The 19491-nt window shown below is 49.8% G+C and overlaps 11 protein-coding genes across 11 annotated transcripts; 1 reads left to right on the top strand and 10 right to left on the bottom strand.

Moving 5' to 3' along the window:
* Positions 1 to 169: 169 nt before the first annotated feature.
* On the bottom strand, positions 170 to 2383 carry TbgDal_VIII2690 (hypothetical protein, conserved; the record flags this gene model as incomplete). The annotated part of the gene is made up of 1 exon (XM_011777296.1): positions 170 to 2383. One exon carries the CDS (start codon positions 2381 to 2383, stop codon positions 170 to 172), a length of 2214 nt encoding a protein of 737 aa, XP_011775598.1.
* Positions 2384 to 3375: 992 nt separating this feature from the next.
* On the bottom strand, positions 3376 to 4908 carry TbgDal_VIII2680 (hypothetical protein, conserved; the record flags this gene model as incomplete). The annotated part of the gene is made up of 1 exon (XM_011777295.1): positions 3376 to 4908. One exon carries the CDS (start codon positions 4906 to 4908, stop codon positions 3376 to 3378), a length of 1533 nt encoding a protein of 510 aa, XP_011775597.1.
* A 385-nt stretch (positions 4909 to 5293) lies between these two features.
* TbgDal_VIII2670 (hypothetical protein, conserved) lies at positions 5294 to 6256 on the bottom strand (the record flags this gene model as incomplete). The annotated part of the gene is made up of 1 exon (XM_011777294.1): positions 5294 to 6256. One exon carries the CDS (start codon positions 6254 to 6256, stop codon positions 5294 to 5296), a length of 963 nt encoding a protein of 320 aa, XP_011775596.1.
* Positions 6257 to 6555: 299 nt separating this feature from the next.
* On the bottom strand, positions 6556 to 7806 carry TbgDal_VIII2660 (Bis(5'-adenosyl)-triphosphatase, putative; the record flags this gene model as incomplete). The annotated part of the gene is made up of 1 exon (XM_011777293.1): positions 6556 to 7806. One exon carries the CDS (start codon positions 7804 to 7806, stop codon positions 6556 to 6558), a length of 1251 nt encoding a protein of 416 aa, XP_011775595.1.
* Positions 7807 to 9205: 1399 nt separating this feature from the next.
* TbgDal_VIII2650 (hypothetical protein, conserved) lies at positions 9206 to 10120 on the bottom strand (the record flags this gene model as incomplete). The annotated part of the gene is made up of 1 exon (XM_011777292.1): positions 9206 to 10120. The coding sequence occupies one exon, from the start codon at positions 10118 to 10120 to the stop codon at positions 9206 to 9208; it is 915 nt and encodes a 304-aa protein (XP_011775594.1).
* A 484-nt stretch (positions 10121 to 10604) lies between these two features.
* TbgDal_VIII2640 (hypothetical protein, conserved) lies at positions 10605 to 12269 on the bottom strand (the record flags this gene model as incomplete). Its single annotated transcript, XM_011777291.1, has 1 exon — positions 10605 to 12269. The coding sequence occupies one exon, from the start codon at positions 12267 to 12269 to the stop codon at positions 10605 to 10607; it is 1665 nt and encodes a 554-aa protein (XP_011775593.1).
* A 513-nt stretch (positions 12270 to 12782) lies between these two features.
* TbgDal_VIII2630 (hypothetical protein, unlikely) lies at positions 12783 to 13103 on the top strand (the record flags this gene model as incomplete). Its single annotated transcript, XM_011777290.1, has 1 exon — positions 12783 to 13103. One exon carries the CDS (start codon positions 12783 to 12785, stop codon positions 13101 to 13103), a length of 321 nt encoding a protein of 106 aa, XP_011775592.1.
* Positions 13104 to 13135: 32 nt separating this feature from the next.
* Positions 13136 to 13438, bottom strand: TbgDal_VIII2620 (hypothetical protein, unlikely; the record flags this gene model as incomplete). The annotated part of the gene is made up of 1 exon (XM_011777289.1): positions 13136 to 13438. The coding sequence occupies one exon, from the start codon at positions 13436 to 13438 to the stop codon at positions 13136 to 13138; it is 303 nt and encodes a 100-aa protein (XP_011775591.1).
* Positions 13439 to 13718: 280 nt separating this feature from the next.
* TbgDal_VIII2610 (hypothetical protein, conserved) lies at positions 13719 to 15188 on the bottom strand (the record flags this gene model as incomplete). The annotated part of the gene is made up of 1 exon (XM_011777288.1): positions 13719 to 15188. One exon carries the CDS (start codon positions 15186 to 15188, stop codon positions 13719 to 13721), a length of 1470 nt encoding a protein of 489 aa, XP_011775590.1.
* Positions 15189 to 15759: 571 nt separating this feature from the next.
* Positions 15760 to 17103, bottom strand: TbgDal_VIII2600 (mannosyl-oligosaccharide 1,2-alpha-mannosidase IB, putative; the record flags this gene model as incomplete). Its single annotated transcript, XM_011777287.1, has 1 exon — positions 15760 to 17103. One exon carries the CDS (start codon positions 17101 to 17103, stop codon positions 15760 to 15762), a length of 1344 nt encoding a protein of 447 aa, XP_011775589.1.
* A 215-nt stretch (positions 17104 to 17318) lies between these two features.
* TbgDal_VIII2590 (mannosyl-oligosaccharide 1,2-alpha-mannosidase IB, putative) lies at positions 17319 to 19085 on the bottom strand (the record flags this gene model as incomplete). The annotated part of the gene is made up of 1 exon (XM_011777286.1): positions 17319 to 19085. One exon carries the CDS (start codon positions 19083 to 19085, stop codon positions 17319 to 17321), a length of 1767 nt encoding a protein of 588 aa, XP_011775588.1.
* Between the last annotated feature and the right edge of the window lie 406 nt (positions 19086 to 19491).

Here is a 19491-nt window from a genome sequence, read left to right as displayed (position 1 = left end):
GGAAATCAAAAACAAAACAATAAGTCACATAAATGTAACATCATGGGATGAGAAGGCGGAACTCAGGCCACGCATCTAACCTCACCTCATCAAAGTGTCAGAAAAGAACGCAAATGTGCGATCATTTCACACGAGAGAAAAGAGCTTCATCTCACTGAACGCACAAAATTTACGTGGACTTCATATAGCTCAGCCGGGGAGGCGAGAAATTCCGCACATCATCCTTACCACTATCTGTGTTTCTTTCGCCACTATCAGGAACACTTGCAGCACCCTCCTTTGGGAAACGAAACTCTGCCAATCTACGTAAAAACCTAGCGGTACTAGTGGAGGAATGTGAAGAAGACCGGTCGTCTCTACTCTGAGAAGCTGAAGGCGACTGAGTATAGCCGGTCTCAGCTTGCAATGAACTTGACAGGTTGTGTCGTTGCTTTTGGTCGTATTGCGCATGCGCTTCCCGTCTCGGTGTCGTCGTCCGAGACCGCTGCAGATGAGAGTCGTGTCTTCGCACGGGTGACTTTGGTGGCAGATCACGTTGAGCTTGGGGTTTTGGTGCTTTGGGGAGCTGATGCGGTTGCACCGGTAACTGCTTTGGGGGTACTTGCTCCCGAAGTGAGGATTGGGCCTTTTCTTTTTTGGCATCCCGATGTGCTTTTGCATTATCTTTACGCACGTGCTCCTTCACAACCCTTTTTGCGCTTGCAACCTCAACAGACCTGTCAGGTTGCTTCACTCCGGGAGGAAGAGCCTCACGTTCCATCACCGACCGCTCACCACTTTTGGGTTTTTCCTTTGTCGACCGATACATCATCGAAAGTTTGGAAAGTGCATCGTGTAATTGCTGATTCTCCTTCACAAGTTCGCTGTTCTGACTACGAAGATGTGTGTCGCCATCATTCTTGCCCAAGGTAAGAGGATCCACGTCGTCCACAGTGAGTACCCGGTCACAGAAAGTGTTCAAATCGCTACTACCACTGTCATCAGAAGCCTTTAATATCGTTCTGCTCTTCCCTCCACTCGACTCCACGCCAGGGGATGACACATTGGCGTCCTCTATCTTCACCTTATTTGCAGGCGTGCAACCCTCGTGGGTTTGCGCCGCCTCCAGCTGCAGGGGCGTGGTGCTCCAACCTTTCCCCGCTTTTTCTAGCTCCGTTACCAACTTCCTCTGCTTCAAAAACGACGAGTGTAAGAAGTCCTGCATCCTCTCCAACACCCGAGTCAATTCCTTCGCCTGCAACACTTGCATCGCAGCGACCTGCTGTGTGTGACCCAGCTCCTTCCCTAGGCTATTCATAATGTTTGTCTCTTTGCTTTCGACGGAGATTACGTCAGGGACACGGCCGTCCGACTGCTGCACGTGCACTAGCTGTTGTTTTAACTCCTCTACTTGGGTCACCAGTCGTTGATTTTCCCGCTTGGCCTCACCCAAGTGCAGCAAGGCGTCCATTCGCTGCCGCTCCTCCAACACAAGCTCCTGCTTCAAGCCAGTAATTTTCATAAGCAATGATCCCACATCCTCGTCCCCTTGTTTAGTTCGCGCAATAGCCCCTCGCTGTGTTTGCCGCAGCTCTTCTTTGAGCTTAGTGACCTCTCTCCGAAGTGAGGCGTTATCCTGCCGCACCGCATCCAGAAACTCCGATGATCCACCACGGGCTGAGGTGTGCTGGCTGTTAAACGCAGAATCTCCGACTACATCATTACAAGAATTTTGACGGCACGATCGCTGTCCGGCGGAATCTCTGTAGCTGTGACCAGTAAAGCGTTTAGACACTGCTTCCGATGATTTTGAAGAATTGCCATTGTGCGCACTGGGACTCAAAGTGCGAGCTCTCGTTGTGTGACTGGGCTCGCCCATCTCCTTCGTATTCTTCGCAAGGTGGTTATACTTCTGCACAGCGGCCTTTAGTTTCCGCTGCAATTTCGCGTTATTCTCTTCCGCTTCCTGCAGTTTCCTCTTGACGTCATCTCTTTCAAGTTGAAGACTCTTCACACGTTGCTCCGTGGTTGCATGATCCCCGTGACTGCGATGCGAACTGGCAGTAGGCATATTGCTTGCCCACGATTGATACTCTATCTGGAGTGCATCTGCGGAAACAGAACCTAGTGGAGGTTTTCCAGCCAACTGTACATAACGCTGAGTTCGCTCAACAATTCTCACGAGGTCCTGCAGCATGCTGTCCCTGTCACTTAATCGCCCACCTTGTGTGGGTTCATTTGCTCGTGACTTGAGGGACGATTCAACAGTTGACCGAATCTGCTCGAGACTTTGGCCGGAAGCTTTGAAGAGGAGAATAAAGCGCTTCTGGAGGTCGACCAGCTCACCTCGAAGCTTGTCAACAGCTTCATCATCCGCCACAGGAGTGTCACCACTATATTTCATAGTGTTACACTTGGCGCCTTGTGTGGTGTTCAGTTCTTCCCCCCGTTTGATGTGTTTCCCCCTCCGCTTCCTTCTTCCCCTTCAAGGCTATACTCACTACATAATTTTTGTGAATAAGTCGCAAGCAAGAAGATGAATGAGGACCCACGTTTAGAAAGATAAAAAATAAACTGTAAACAGCGCACAAAAAAAAAAAAAAAATGATATTGCATACAGCGTGTAGAACGCCGTGCGGTGATGGTATTAAACGCGTCTGTAGTACATCTGGAAACCTCATAGAGATCCACCGATAATTCACTCGGTAGCACAGAAAAAAAAAAAGCAGACGGAACAAATAGGATGAGGGAGCATCGCACTCAGTGCGCCTCGTTCGTTTGACCCCACTGTGGTGCCCAGGCACCGACACCACCCTTCCTGCCTACACACACACGCACACCGCCCCTGCGGACGGGCGGCGGCTCCCATTTCTAAAACTCATCCTGTACAAAAACCTAAGCGATGTGGTCACACCCCGCCTTGATGATGACCTTCCCCATCAGCTTCCGCGTAATGCAAATCGCAGAAGGCTTCAGGTTGTGATACTCTACAGAAAAAACGGGGCCTCTGTGGCCCCTGCCGTTGCACATATAGCAAAAAGAAGACAAGGGTCTCTTTCCCGCATAGTTTTGTTCACGTCATTTCGCGGTCGATGCGCCTGACTCAAACTCCAAGTGGCTTTCTAAGCCAGGACACGCCACTGGGGTGCAAAAAGTTCTTTCACACATTGTCCGACAAGAGTTTAGGAAGCACCTCCATCCCCAGCCCGTTTTCTGCCAATCGCCTAGCTCCCACCACACACCAAAACAGACAAACATATATACATCGACGTTCTACGCCTTCCCAGCAGTCAAATCAACCCCTTCGAACACGAGGTATCGGAGAAACAGAGATTTCTGACACCTAGAATCACCTATCTCAAGTCCACAGTAATCATCAGGGAGAATCAACAGCCCCTAACCCGACACATATTGTGGAGCCTCCGCGTCTGCGTCTCCAAAGTTTCGGCTAATCGATGAAGCGGGCGTACCCTGCGAACCTAATCTATAATTTTTTAGCTGAGAAAAATCGTGAAACCCGTGCGGACCTGACGAATCCACAGTCTTGGTAGACTCCCCGTATGCATTAGAGGGGAAAGCGACCGGGCCAGGCATTCCCTCCCCATAATGACCGTTCTGGGCATAGGGCACTTCAGTTGATAGACGATTTTGTAGCCGCTGCGTACCATAAGGAATTTGTGCATCAGTCGAGCCGTTAAATGGGAAACCGCCAGCAGCTGCTGGGGGAATTACCGGTACTCCATACGGTGGCCGCCTGTTTTCCCGCCTAGTGTTTCCATCCTTAGCATCTTTGGCATACTGGTGTCGCTTATCTTTCAATAAGGCTAACTTCCGCACCCTCCCCATTATGCTTCTGTGGGGATCCCACCTTCCCGGCACAATGGTATTTACACTCTGGTGCTGCCCTCCAGCCTTCTCTTCGTTACTCTTTTCGGTAGCCCCCAACCACCTCCAAGGGGGGCCCTGACACCTGGTCGGAGACCGCTTCTCAAGCTCCCCCCGCCATAAACTGGTAATACCGTTCTCCTCGCCACGTCGAACAATGGGTAGGTTTCCGCCACGTACGAGCTTCAAATCGTTTGCATAGTTCATAAGCTTAACGTCAAGCTTCGATATGCCCTTCCACTCAGCTTTCCCTCTCTTCCCTCCTTTGGAGCGTGACAGAAGGTGTGGAACACCGGTTTTTGTATCCGTGTAACAACATCCTTCGATGTACTGATTCGCTGCCTCCTGCAGCGACGGAAGCACAGGGCCCTTCGCCAGCACCTCCACGACGGTAGGTTCTCTCCGATGCATCCACAAGGACGGGGTTTCCACAAGGGCTTGCGATGTAACATAATCTGGGTTGGTACCAGGTGTAAACTTGCACTCTGCAGTAAGGACACGAGCACCACAGAATGGTTCCCTGGGTTTAAAGTGGCGCGTCATCCGCGAACGCTTCTTGTATTCATTGTTATACCACCGGTTGAGCTCTTTGGCAGAAGTGACGGAACACTTAGTGTTCTTCAGATGTTCTAAGAGTATGTAATTCTCTCTCTGTATGTTCTTTACTCTGTTCAAGCGGGCCCTCTCCAGCGCCGCAGTGTGCTTTGCAGAGTTTAGACACGTTGCAACCTCCTCTTCAGTGGGTAGGTTATTCATATTCCGCCGCCTTCTGTACGCAGGGTCACCCGCATTACAAATAACATCACGAAGGTGACAGTTAGCCTTTACAATGTGCTGCTCATCGGCTGCAATGCGACGATGAAGCCGTCTCACGATAGCGTCGGTGGCCAGTTGTGGATGATCCATCGTCTCGGGGTTACGGAAGTCAATGTAGGGAAGCCCGGTAATCCCCTTGCCGGATTGAAGGCGCACGGCTGCCAGGTGGTGCATATGCCACAAATGTGACAAACCAACAGTGTAGTCGCTATATTCCATTGCGCACATCCTTACTGTTATTGTTGTCGCCCCACCTACCTATACACTTTTCCCTAACTCCGTTTCTAACGGCTTCCAATTCAGAAAAGAGAGATTAGTAGAAGCCCGAAAAGTAAGCAATAGCTCTCCACTTTCTTAGTTGAAGATGGAACACAAGGAGCCCCCACGTATACTGCTCCAGCAGCAGTTCCCCTTGCTGCCTCCACGGATTTTTTTCTTTTTGAAAACTGTTCAACGACGAAACAAATGTGTGGGACAAAGGAGGGTTAGGTACCGCGAATGCATGGCAAAGATAATCTGTGTCTCACTTGAACACAACTTCCTACCGGCTCACAAAAGAAGGTAGGAAATTCAACCCTGACAACGCGAACCTTGTGTAACATTTTCCAATGCCTCACGAGCACTTAACAAACTCAGTGGATGTAACCACAGCATCCATTAGGGCGTCCTTCATACCATGGGAAGGCAAAGAATCTCTATAAACTGGTAGCTTGTCCCCCTCTCCCGATAGCAGCTGCATTTCCCTAGCAACACCCCATGCTAAGGTCGTCTCTTCCGCCGGATCACCCGAAGCACACCGCTGAAACTGCAAAAATCTATCGTAGTATCCGCCGCCCTTCCCCAACCGGCCTCCCGTCCGATCAAATAAAACACCGGGTGTAAGGGAAAGAAGAGGACCTCGCTGAACCCCGCCCCGCGGGTGATCTCCAGACTCAATCAGACCTGCAGGCCTCGGACAATGTGGAAAGAGGGAGTGCCACCAGTCACAGGCGATAACCCGGCGGGAGGATGGTGACACACCGCAAGTTACACTTTCGCCACTACGGAAAATGTCGCGATGAAGAATACCTTCCTTCAGCTCCATCAACCCGTAGCAACCACGCACGTCGAAAGACCGTAGCAAGTCTCCCTCACCAAGCACTTCAACAAACAGCATGGCACTCATCAGTCGCTCAGCAACGGTCTGCGGCGGAAATGACCGCAAGGGAACAGGCACTGAGGTACCTGTGCAGCTGTTCACATTCTTAAACTGCGCAAGCACAGTCGGAACAAAGACAGAAACACACCTGAGGTGCTCGTTGGGTCGCTCCCTCCACAACCGGGATAACAGAGGACGGAGATCCACTTCATAGAACAGTGGCAGATAGGCACAAAGAAGAAGAGGAGGGAGCATCGCACCCTCGACACCCAAGTGCTTCCGTCTCAAAACACAGATACGCTCGTACAGCACCTCACAAATGCGTATCGACTCAAGTTTCAAGGCACTGGGATCGCTCCTTGCCGCCGCGCGGAGGCGGCGCATGTGAGTGAGTCTCAAAACCTTTTTAGCATCGGAGATGGCACTCAGCGGGTACATATTCGGCCACCGTCTCACTCCGTCATGCCACTTCCTCACAAACAGTAGGACACAAAAGCTACGTCAGACCAAAAAGGTATGGAAATATCCAATAAAACTGCGAGGTGATTAAGTGGTCCGATTGCGGAAATCGGGAAAAGTAAGAATCGAATGCCACTGCCAGTATCAACGCGAAAAAAAAAAATTAAGAAATTGTGATTGCATACAGAGGACCGGCCCATTCACTTTGACTTCTCCACGAGGCAACCCCACGACTGACCATGTGCAACGTTCACTTCATGAAGATGTCACCATCTTTTTCAACCGCAAGTTGCGCAGATTCCTCTCATGTTCTTTTCATTGGCTAATCGAACAAAGTGAGGCCTAAGGAACTCCGTTTCCTCCCGCATTTGTGCCCCTGTGCGCGGGGGTTGCCGCCTCTGTTGCTCCTCGTCCTCCGGTTCACCCGCAAGCTTACCGCGCGGGTCAAACGGAATAACATGCACGTGGAGGTGCGGAACTGTCTGACCGGCGAGCTCCCCTTGTTGAATGGCAATGCTAAACCCCCCTCCACCGCCAACAGAAGCGGGTACAGGAGAACCGATACTGTGTGGACTACACCCCCTTTCAACGCGACTACCACCATTAGAGCTGGTGTCCCCAGTACCCGTCACCGCGGGCTTCACCAACACGTGACTCAGCACACTTATCGTGAGATGAATCATATGCCCTAAATCCTCCATTTCCGCAGCACTAAGGGCAGACAAAGTGCCAACACAACGTATAGGCACCACCATTAGGTGCCACGGGACAACAGGTTTAAGGTTGACCATTACAACAAAGTGGGTGGAATGGCACGGTATACCATCCGATACCACAACACGGTGCGGAAAGAAGTTAAAAAGTAGTTCCCCCTGCTGGCGATGCGCCTCACTCTCCATTGAAGCGGCAGCACCAACGCCAAGCACCTTTTGGTTGTGCTTCGTTGCCTCCAAAGACGGCACCTGGCTTGCCAGTGGGTCCTCGCCCACGTTTCCATCACCCTCCAACAGAGATGCTAAACAACCATCACATACGCTATCCTGAAGAGCACCCAGAAAGGAGGTAAAATCCTCGGGTCCCTCTGGGGGCGGTGGGGACGCAGGGGCATAGACAGTGTACCGCCTCTGCAGTTCATGATAAATCATGTTGTTGGGCACGAAGTCGCCATGGCACCTCTCCACAACATGCATGAAGGCAGCGTTCACCACTGCCGGGTGCCCTTCTGAATCGTCCACAGCCCCTACACTTTCCGTCTGCTCGGAGATGTCACCAGGAGAGGTGTAAGTGAAGCTCCCACAACATGATGTTAACCGACGACACCACCCTAGTAAAAGACTCCAGTCCGCGGGTAGAAGGTGTTCAAGACGAAACCGAACAGAATATGGGTAACACGTACCCGGTTGAAGGGCTCGGTCGATGAGAGAACAAAAACACCTATAGCTTTCGCTGCTATTAGGCACTGAAACAACCCAGTGTTTGCATGATCCAGCAGCCGAAGAAAGTTTTGATGGCAACTGAGCACTCCTCATCACCTAGTTTTGCATATTAAGGCACAAAGCGTAGGCAGGAAAGTAAGAATCAATAACGGCAAGGGCAGATGAACGAAAAACAGGCTCAGTATTCACAAGTTATTTGACACGGCGGCGAAACCCACACCACACCCACCCCTATTTACCTTTTATACGTTTGTTTTGCACATTGAATTTATCGTATAACCTCCGGTCTCCCGCACTTAGTTTTGCGAGCCCCTTTCTACCCATTAAAAATAGCATAACATTTTCACACGCTCGACTACAGTTAATACCCTTGTGGAAAATGGAGGAATATGAAGGCAGGAGAAGTAGTTCTTACTCCTTGGCAATCCTTTTGAAAATATCTTTTGTTCCCCATTCTTCCCTCTCGCTCTTATTAGTTTTACGCTGTTATTGCTGGCGTCTTACTGTACTTACGAGTGTCTCATATGAACATAACCCCCACACTTTCCCGCGATATGAAAAATAAGTCACACCCCACAAAAAAAAAAAAAAAACACATGCGTATATACATGTGACCAGGACCAATTTAAGTTTTCTTTTATTTTTTACCTATTTCTTTTGACATCTGAGTTAAATTTTTTTGTGTTGGGAACTCCACAGGTGACCGCTTCATTTAAGATTGCTTCTCGGTGGCTTATATTTGCTGTTGCTATCACCTTGGTCCCCGACCGGAGTGAAGAAGCACTATTAACTTTTTGATTGTCTTCCACTGCCAAATGTTGCCTTTTCGTCCTTCTTTACTCTCCCGATAGGCCATTACACTTTGGGGCCGTAGAATACGACAGCACCGATACAGTAGAGTGGGAATAGTGAAAAAATATATAAATGTTAAACAGTAAATACAAAAAACAAATGGGTCAAAGAAAAGGGGTAAACGGTCACAGGTACCCGTGCGCAATTAATAAAAGATAGTACCTTTCTTGCCCCTCCCACCAGTTGGTAAGATGCGAGAGTGGAACGAAGCAAAAAGAAAAAACATCGAAAAGGGAGCATGGGTTGCCGCCACACCGAAGGTTCCCTAAGGAGCGAGGAAGCTGTGGAGCTGCCGAGAAAAGAGAGGGAATTCCGTCCGATCCAACACAAGACCCGAAACATCGTTTGTTCCCGGCACCGTTCCTTCACCCTACAACTGCACTCGTACCACTGCGGAAACGGCGCGCAACCGGTGTCGCCACTTCAGAAGGGACAAACAAATGTGAACAAGGAGGCAATGTATGGAGAAAGGGATGGGGAGAGAATAATAGCAACACAGCAAAACACCAACTACACCCCGAACCGCTCCTGATCTCAATGAAGCAAAAATCCTCAACTAAATGCACATACACGCAAACCCTCCCTCCCCTCTCTAGGGGGACGAAAAACGATTTTTAAAATTGCTCTGTTTGCACGAAAGTTAGCTTCTCTTCCGCAAGCCCCTCGGGCCATCAGAGGTGGACCGTGCCTTTGTGGGATTTGCTGCCCTGTATGCCTCCCCTTCGTACCGCAATTCACTCACAAGTAAGTCCTCTTCCTTCGCCGTAAGCATGCGATCACTGCAAGAAGGAAGCTCAGGATCGAGAAAGACGAGTGTAAACCAAAAGGGATTGACACTTGACAAGGGATAGGGGTCGATGCGACGACAAACGTCGTTCCACCAACGCTTGGCAGCGTTGCAGTTTTCTATATTTGCCTCATCGGAATTGAGAGGGTCCGACTCAAGACGGCACAGACTCCCATCGGGGTGCAGCATCAGCGTAGAAACAAAACCAGTACCCGATGATTTTTTATTAACCACATCGGAAAGCCGACGGATACCCCCAAGCAGTTTTTGGCCCTGCTCCATACGATCCTCGTAGTAGAAAGCCTGTGTTGGTTGGTGCTTCGCCAAAAGCGTGTACATTGTCTCCAATTTGTACTTCACGGTGCCATAAGTCTCACTTGGTTTCAGAAACACGCCGTTCATAATCCCCAACAGCCCCACATTGTCCAGCAGCGCCGTAATCCGCCTGCGGTACTTTTCGTCACGACCCGTTAAGACGTACACCTGCACCGATTCGGGATCACCACGAAGCTTGTCATCCCTGCGGCGCTCATTCAGCTGACGAATCCGCGCGAGGACAGGGGCGATGTACCACTTCTCTTCCTCTGGCTTCTCCGGCACCGCAGGTGGTGACAGCGTACTGAGACTCTGAAACCAACCCAAACCGTTGTCCTGGAGCGGCCGCATCAGTTGCCCATATACCCTCGATCCCTGCGTGGTTTTCAAACGGGCGGAGGGCGTTGGAGAGTTGAATATGGTCCCGTCGAAGTCGAAAATATGCAACTCCATCTTCCGCCGGGTAAAACAATAAAAAATTTGGGTACTACGCGTTTTCTACGAGGGCTAATGTAAGAAAATGTGAAGAACAGTGTACCGCACCTTCAGAACAGTGTTTCCTCATTAATGGGTAAAAACGCAGATGCACGTTACTTGGTGCCAACCCTGAAGGGCTGACATCTGCCTACGGTCAAGCGCTGCTCGCAAACCACAACGGAGAGGAAACACAAACAGTAGCAACGAGGGAAGTGGGAACATCCCTCTCGAAATGCCGCGCACAAACTGCCCCCACACCACACACGACGAACATGCATGCAACCACATGGTACGCACAGTGTAGCAGCAAAATAACTAGCACACACAACCACATTGGCCACGTCAGACGAACGAGAAGAAACACAAGATATGAAACAGGGCAAGCGATAGATTTCGCTCCAAGAAGTGGAGACTAGTACCACACCCATGTTATCGGTAAACCTAACAGAGACCAGCACATTCACCATGGGCTTTCATCGCCGATGGTGCGGAGACCACCTAGCGCATCTGCGCGGTTCATCATGCGTTCCACCCACACCTCCGCACCACACAACACAGAGTCGTCACCGCTGACCTCACTGGCTGGCTGTTTGCTGAAACTCAACCCGACAATCTGTTTCATTACGTTTTTGTGCACTCTCTTAAACCCGATTCCTTCTATGCACTTAATCCATTCGTCAACCCAGAGGCTGCGTCGAGCGCCCTGAGTCCGCGTGCTAACAATCACAAGCAGACCCCCGTCCTTCAGGGCCAGGTAGGCATGCAGGCAGGCACGGTATCGTAGCCTAGGATGTGGCAAGAATGAAAGCAGCAGGCAAAAGAAAACCACATCGAACGCACCACGCGCAAGAGAAAGAATCCTCCTGGCACTTCCCGTCCCTTCGTATTTACCACTCTCTTCATCACACCACCTAACGAGTGATACACCGCAATCAGCGTGGCCATGGTCATCGAAAGTCGTCCCACTTATACAGCCCTCATCATCACAACTACACCGCCCCGTAGCTCTGTCACTATCGTGAAAACGGATAGCGAGCCAGTCAGCCTTAATGACACCACTACCCTCGTAGGGACTCAAATCTAGCGCCGTCACCGCCAACGGCACCTGCAGAACGCCGTTCGTAACGCTCCTACCACCAAACGGACCGTAACACGAACCAATGTCGAGAACAAGCAACGGTGGGACCCTCTGCTGGCCAAGTAACCGTGGATGCGGGCAGTCAAGATTGATCCGGCGGCAAGCCTCCGTGCGTGACATCGTCATGTAGTTAGCTGCTGTACCTCCGGCAGTGCCGGTAGTAACAAGCCCAGACGACGATAGCGGGCACACTGGCGCTGCAGTATTACCATCTCCCACGGTTCTTTCCGACGCCAACAACACTCGGTAAGCTTCGGCGTCGATCTCATAAGGATATGCCTGCCGACCATGAGTATCGTAATAAGTCCTTCGCCACCTCTTCACCGACGAAGAGGCTAAGAGGGGAAGCTTCTCATAGTATACGGCCCCCGCCACCGCTGAGCAAGACAACACATCTGCTACCTCACTGCAGGTGCTGCGGTTGGTGTCTTTTGATGCTATCAACGGTGGTACGCGACAGATTCCAAGAAAATACTCGGTCACACACTGCAATGAATACTTGATCCGGTCATTGTGCCGCAAGCAAGCTGCTCTCTGTCTCTCGCACGCACTTCCGACTACTACAGTTTCGGTATCCCGCACACGCTTTGTGACGCAAATAGCATTATTAGAAGGAATAACTCTGGTGGTGATAGGTGGACAAGTAACACAACTCTTTGTTTGCCCTCCATCCCTCAACTTATCCTCTTGTGGGTCCCAATATTGCGTAGCAATGCCGTGCATGGCAGCTGTGTACGACTTCATTTGCTCGCTCTCCTCGGCAATTAGGCGAAACCACCTCTCCTCCTCCGTTTCTTGGGTGCAAGCCCTATCACCTGCAGTAGTCATCCGTTGCTGTAACTTGTAATGAAACGATTTGATGGTGCTAGCCATCCGTAACTGATCATCGCACAGATCGACAGGTGGTGCTGGAGGCAAATCAGCTCCCGGTTCCCCGACATCACTTTTGCCAGGGATGCTGCCCATGTGCCGTCGGTCCCCGCCCATCCGATCTTCTCTCGCGCCTCACCAACACTTCACCTTTTCCTCTTCCTCCACGCCCCTTTCAAACAAAGACGCAGATGGTAGAGCGCAAGCGACTCACAAAAACGCGTAGACGTTACCCTTCCGCACAGCTGAAACGGTGCACCTCCCCTTCAGAAAGGCAGTGCTAGCTTCCACGGGTGAGGCAAGGAAAAGCTATTGTGTTGCCAGCACAGCACGACGTGAAGGGAGAAAGTGAGGAAAGACGGAAGCAGATGCCTAAGTAAACCGAAGTCCGGAAGATCAGGGAGAAGCGGTAAGGAACGAAGAGTAGCATCAAGGGGGGAAAAGGGAAACATGGGGAAGAGGTGCACACCAACGTTTCCTTCTAACCCCTAAACGCGTTTCAGAGAGCAAACATTTGCACCACGGGAGCTCTGTCGGCGGGTAAAAAATGCCCCTTCGCTCGCTCCGCCGCACTCTCGACAAGTGTAAAAAGCTAGAGGGTGTATCTTTTCTCATTGCTCCTACGCACACATGCAAGCACAAAATGAGAAAAAGAGATGGTTCAATTCCCCGAAGGAAAACAGGCGGCACCACCCGTATTTCCCCGCGAAACCAGCTAAACTCTTTCCACCTTGGTTTAGTGGACGTGGGTACGGGTTGAAAACCCTCGACAAACACAATGGTATACCTACCGCACACCTCAAAGGCTCCCCGCTGCCCGTGAAATGCACCTCTCAAAAACGTCGAGGGTCAGTAAAAAGCAAACACACAACCTGTACACACACCAAAGTTCGATATGTCAACTTCTACTGGCCGCGACCGCACATCGTGACCAGAAGTAGGGATTACTAGCGTTTGTTCGACTGCATTTACGCAGTACGACATCAAACAGAACTAACGTTCTGGTCCGCCACGCAGTGAAAGCCGTAGCTGTCACATCCTGGCACTCTTACACATAGAGTTGCCCCAACAGACATGTCGCACATCATTCGCACTTTGAGGACGCAACGAAACCAACCAGCACTACCGCCCTGCGGCACAAGGGCACAGAGCATCCCCCGTACAAATGTGAGTAAAAAGTCGGATATAATCAGCGATCCCCGATGAGGTACGCACGGCGAAGAGCACACACAAACATTTATACGTCTACAAAGCAGACGAAAGGGAGCAGCGGGGTACGGTAGCATTTATCATAACCAGAAACTTGGGCAGCGTAACGACAGTGGTAGAAACAGAAAATAAGGGAAAACGGTAACGCCAAACGGCCAACGCTTCACACAGCGGCATTACACGAGTAAGGAAGAAAGGAGGCGGAATCGAAACGCTAGAGGGACATCGCACGATCCCCATCAACAACAAACACAATGTTCTAACTCCTCCACAAAATCCCCCATTCAGCTCCTCTCTCCGACCTCAGCAAGCACTCTCCACCGCTCCAAAGTATATTTTCCTCATTTTAAACCTCTTCTACATGTCCGTGAGATCCGTTTCCATATCAAAAGAGTCGTGAATTACCTCTAATCCCTTTTTATTTAACAATAACTGAAGGCCATCAATACTTGTCACTGCGCTTCCCACGTTTATGCTCTTTAAAGAAGAACAATCTGCGAGGAAATTAACATCGGTGACCGCAGTCATTCGAAGATCAAGCTCCTCTAGCTCAGGACAGTCCGATAAGAGCGTAACACCTTCATTTGTGACGCTTGTTCGGGCACAAAATATCCGACGAATTCTCGGGCACGTGGACAGTACATTGACATTAGTGATAAGGATGCAACCTGTAAGGACAACCGTGTCCAACATGGGGAGAGCTTCAAGAAACATCAGCGAAGGATCGCTAAGAACAGACTTTGGTGCGTCCAACACACGAAGAAACTGCAAGGACGAAAGAAACATGATATTCTCTATCTGTGAATCACCCATCCGGAACAGTTCTAGCTTTGTACAGCATGTGAGAAAGTGCAGGCCTTCACCATGGAATGATCCGGAAACATCCAGGAATCGAAGCTGCTGCAACCTTCCCAGAGGTTCAAAACTCTCCAACCCTGTGCACCCCTCCAGCGAGAGGAACTCTAGTTTATCCTGTAGCGAGGGTGCCAGCTCACATAGCGTTTCAAATCTCAAGGGAGTCTCACGGAGATGCAGAGACATAAGCCCCGCACTACGTACCTCCTCAGGAATAGCGGTGAGAGCGGCATCAACATGAGTGCTCGGCAAGTGAAGCACACGAAGTTTCGACGTGAGGTTGCCAAACAGCTCGTTAACGCTGCCATCATAAACATTGCAGTTCTCCAGGTACAACTCTTCCAGGGATGCAGCCGTTTCTGGAGGAATCCCATTAACAAAGGTTAGCTTATAACAAGAACGCAACTTCAACCGTCTCAACCTGGGCAAGCAAAGACCTACAACGCCGTCTGCTTCCAGAGGGCATAGGTGCACCTCAAGTGACTCGAGGTTGGCCGCATGGCTGGCTCCGCTAATCGACTTAATGTTACGACATGCCACTAGTTCAAGTGCACGCAGGTTCGTCAACGCAGCTAGGGCTTCGAAGAACTCCACTTCCACAGGGGAATGATGAAGAACAAGGCGAGTTAACCCGTCTGCTACACGTTGGTGGTACCGACTAAGCATATTCGCGCTGAACGTCTCGAATTTCCGGCCCACCGGCGATACAGAGCAAAGACGGAAGCTTGAGCGACCGTCCTCATCATCCATAGCATTAAATATAATACACTGACCGTATCTTGATATCATCATATCCTCATGACAAGACCACGGCCCCTTAGGATGCTGGACGGCACGACGATACGGTTTGGAAACACACCGCATTGTACACAACGTACGACGATTATAAGGAACAAACTTCATGACCTCGTGCACCATGGCAAGAGAATCCAGTTCCCCAGTAAAGGGATCCTGAGATGAACGAGACAACATGCTAATCTACAGGAAATATATATATGCATATATATAAAGAAACACAAGAGGGTCAACACAAGAAAACAGCATATGTTTTCAAGGAATACTCACCAACTAGCGCATAAGTTGGTGTGTTTAACAAAAAAAATAAAAAATAAAAAAAACAGTAAATATATATATAATAGAGGGAAAGAATCAACAAAGAAACAAAAAAATAAACTTAAATAAAATAAAACAGAGGACATAAAAAACATCCACCAACAGAATCATCAAATTATAAAAAAAGCAAAATAGTTTAGTCATTAGCTTCCCTTTTACCACCCACAAGAAAGATATAAGAAATAATTATCATGCTGAAGAACCAGTAAGCGTTCCTCATCATCCTACACAAAATATGAATTTTAACGATAGTTTACCAACGACATGGAAGTACTGAAAGCGTCTTTAACCCATCTCCCGTGCTAGCGGAGAGGGTTGGGTTGAGTAGGCTTTCTAAAATTTTCACCCTCTTGCACGCAGCTATGTAAATAAACGGGGAAGACAGGTGCGTTTAGAGAAAGATAACGGTAAACAACAATACTCTGCAATACTAAGTCCAAAACCATTCATGATGCACCCTTTCAAAAAAAAAACAGCTCAACGCAGGCAAGTTAATGGCCAGTGCCAGTTCTTTTCCCATCAAGAGGTATGTAGGATCTCGTGTTGCACGGTAAAGCATATACAGAGACTCGATATGCTCAGGTCGACCAATGTAGTCATGTGACATCCACGACGGCTCGCCAGATTCCAAGGAAAATATCTCCGGCAGAACGCCAAAATGTTTGAAGAACGTATGAATTGGCCACGAACTTTCTACAGCCTCGTGGAGATGGCCGCCAAGAACCAAGTTCCCAGGAAAAAATGATGACAAAGATTCCTGGGACGTCTGCAGCCGCCGTCCACTATACATGCTAGCTGCTAGCAGCATTCCACCCTTCCGCACATAGCGGTTCACAGCTCTCGCAGTCCTCTCGAACCGCTCCCAGTCCCCAATGTCCCCACTCATACTATGTGATTTGATAAAGTACTCAATGACGCTATCAATGTTGCCTCCAACGGATGATTCACCATGTCTCCAAATTCCTGTATGAGTATGAATGTGATTCCCCATAAGCTCAGTTTGAGAATCTCTGGCCGCAAAAAGAGCCTCAGATGCACGCCGCGCCGCACGCTCGTATTTTTCATCGCCTGTGATCCTCGACAGTACCGTCATCTCCATTAACATCGTGCCAACTTCAGCTGTATTTGATCTCGAAATCCACATTTCCTTACTTTTACTGCGTAAATTAACCTTTCCATATGATATCCCAGTGGGCGTGTCAAAACAGGGCATCAGACGATCTGCAAGATCCACAGCGAGCCGCAAGAACCCGCCGTTATAGTCGTGCTCCGAAGGGATAATTGGGACTATGCCCTCCTCGTACATGAAGTGAGCAGCCAGAAGACCTCCAAGAGCTCGAATAGTCGTCTCAAATACCGACACTGATTCGTCAATATCGAAGGTCAAGTGCTCTTCCACCCACTTCGCGTGGCGACGAAATTCTTTGTGAAACCCGGCAATTGCTAGTGTATCGAGAGAGTCAATAAGGGTCCAGCCATAGCCACCCATCGTATTCTTCCCAGTACCACTCACAGGACACAATTCATCTTTGGGAAAGGCGTATTTGATGTATGAACCAAACGCGTGGTCAATCATGTCACGCACATAAGGAAGCATCTCAGCTTGAATAGGATGCATGCCATCGGTATTGTAGCCCTGGCTGTTACCTCCTCGCGCACCATTCACAGGAAACGCATCCCCAAAAGCAAAAGAAGGCAGATGGACAAAAAATACCCTCACGAGAACTAGTAAAACACGCACACACGGCATCTTCAAAAACTGACCGCCTTTCATAATCACCGCCTACAAAACCCAAAACGGTATACAAATTCCTATACAACAGGGGAGCACATGCAAAGATAAAAGAACGGCAGTTACGCACAGCAAGTTCGTGTACAGAGGGACAAACAGAACTTTCAAGCAGGGGAGGAGTCCAAGCAACCACGGGGTGAAAACCAAGAACGGTACGCTGCGCAAACTATGCTAATACATCCTTGCGCCTCAACAAATTATCGAAACACAGACTTCGACAGCCTCCCTATATCACTCAGGGCGTGATTGGCACAGTGGAACTGGTACAGGGCTGCACCACCCTTATCATTCGCCCCAACAACCTCACCGTCCACTTCCTCAAAACTCCCGAGCAAACCGTCAATTACCTCCAAACGCTGGCGCCTGAGCGCAGCAGCGGGATCCTCAGCCTCCTTGTCCAAGGTCTCCAAGGAAGTAGGCGCCCACCACTCGGCAGAATTAGGGAAAAGATGAGCTTCAGTGTTGAAAACCCACCCCACGTGGCTGACGCTACTGCCGCTACCGCTATCCATAACACAATGCGGTGAGGCGCGACCGCCCATCCGTCCCTGCATGTGAACAGCGTTGCACTCGTCAAACAAGAGATACAAATATTTCAGGGTCTCCGCGATCATGAAACTCTCCATCGAGTCTCTGTGAACACCATCATGATGCGGGTACCTTACATCACTTACGGAAGAAAACCCATATGGTGTGCGCATACGCAAGTTAATGGCCAGTGCCAGTTCTTTTCCCATCAAGAGGTATGTAGGATCTCGTGTTGCACGGTAAAGCATATACAGAGACTCGATATGCTCAGGTCGACCAACGTAGTCATGTGACATCCACGACGGCTCGCCAGATTCCAAGGAAAATATCTCCGGCAGAACACCAAAATGTTTGAAGAACGTATGAATTGGCCACGAACTTTCTACAGCCTCGTGGAGATGGCCGCCAAGAACCAAGTTCCCAGGAAAAAATGATGACAAAGATTCCTGGGACGTCTGCAGCCGCCGTCCACTATACATGCTAGCTGCTAGCAGCATTCCACCCTTCCGCACATAGCGGTTCACAGCTCTCGCAGTCCTCTCGAACCGCTCCCAGTCCCCAATGTCCCCACTCATACTATGTGATTTGATAAAGTACTCAATGACGCTATCAATGTTGCCTCCAACGGATGATTCACCATGTCTCCAAATTCCTGTATGAGTATGAATGTGATTCCCCATAAGCTCAGTTTGAGAATCTCTGGCCGCAAAAAGAGCCTCAGATGCACGCCGCGCCGCACGCTCGTATTTTTCATCGCCTGTGATCCTCGACAGTACCGTCATCTCCATTAACAACGTCCCAGCACCGGCCGTGTTGGCCAGCTGCGATTCCCCACCACTAACCCCACGGCGTAAATTAATCGCCCCATATGGTATCCCAGTGGGCGTGTCAAAACAGGGCATCAGACGATCTGCAAGATCCACAGCGAGCCGCAAGAACCCGCCGTTATAGTCGTGCTCCGAAGGGATAATTGGGACTATGCCCTCCTCGTACATGAAGTGAGCAGCCAGAAGACCTCCAAGAGCTCGAATAGTCGTCTCAAATACCGACACTGATTCGTCAATATCGAAGGTCAAGTGCTCTTCCACCCACTTCGCGTGGCGACGAAATTCTTTGTGAAACCCGGCAATTGCTAGTGTATCGAGAGAGTCAATAAGGGTCCAGCCATAGCCACCCATCGTATTCTTCCCAGTACCACTCACAGGACACAATTCATCTTTGGGAAAGGCGTATTTGATGTATGAACCAAACGCGTGGTCAATCATGTCACGCACATAAGGAAGCATCTCAGCTTGAATACGATGCATATAGCTGACATTATGCAACTTTCTACTTTCACCATTTCCGTACTGGTGGAACCTTTCCTCTCTCATCACGGACGGAAGACGGACAAAAAATACCCTCACGAGAACTAGTAAAGCACGCACCCACGGCATCTTCAAAAACGTTGATCCTCGTGAGCATTCATCGTGGAGCCAACAGCGGAGAGAAGCATCTCAAGCACAAAGCAATAAAGAACGGCAGTTACGCACAGCAAGTTCGTGTACAGAGGGACAAACAGAACTTTCAAGCAGGGGAGGAGTCCAAGCAACCACGGGGTGAAAACCAAGAACGGTACGCTGCGCAAACTATGCTAATACATCCTTGCGCCTCAACAAATTATCGAAACACAGACTTCGACAGCCTCCCTATATCACTCAGGGCGTGATTGGCACAGTGGAACTGGTACAGGGCTGCACCACCCTTATCATTCGCCCCAACAACCTCACCGTCCACTTCCTCAAAACTCCCGAGCAAACCGTCTATTACCTCCAAACGCTGGCGCCTGAGCGCAGCAGCGGG

This window comes from Trypanosoma brucei, chromosome 8, assembly GCF_000210295.1.
Source record: "Trypanosoma brucei gambiense DAL972 chromosome 8, complete sequence".
Lineage (NCBI taxonomy): Eukaryota > Euglenozoa > Kinetoplastea > Trypanosomatida > Trypanosomatidae > Trypanosoma > Trypanosoma brucei.
The sequence above is the reverse complement of the archived record's forward strand: the minus strand, read 5'-3'. Positions and strand labels throughout refer to the sequence as shown.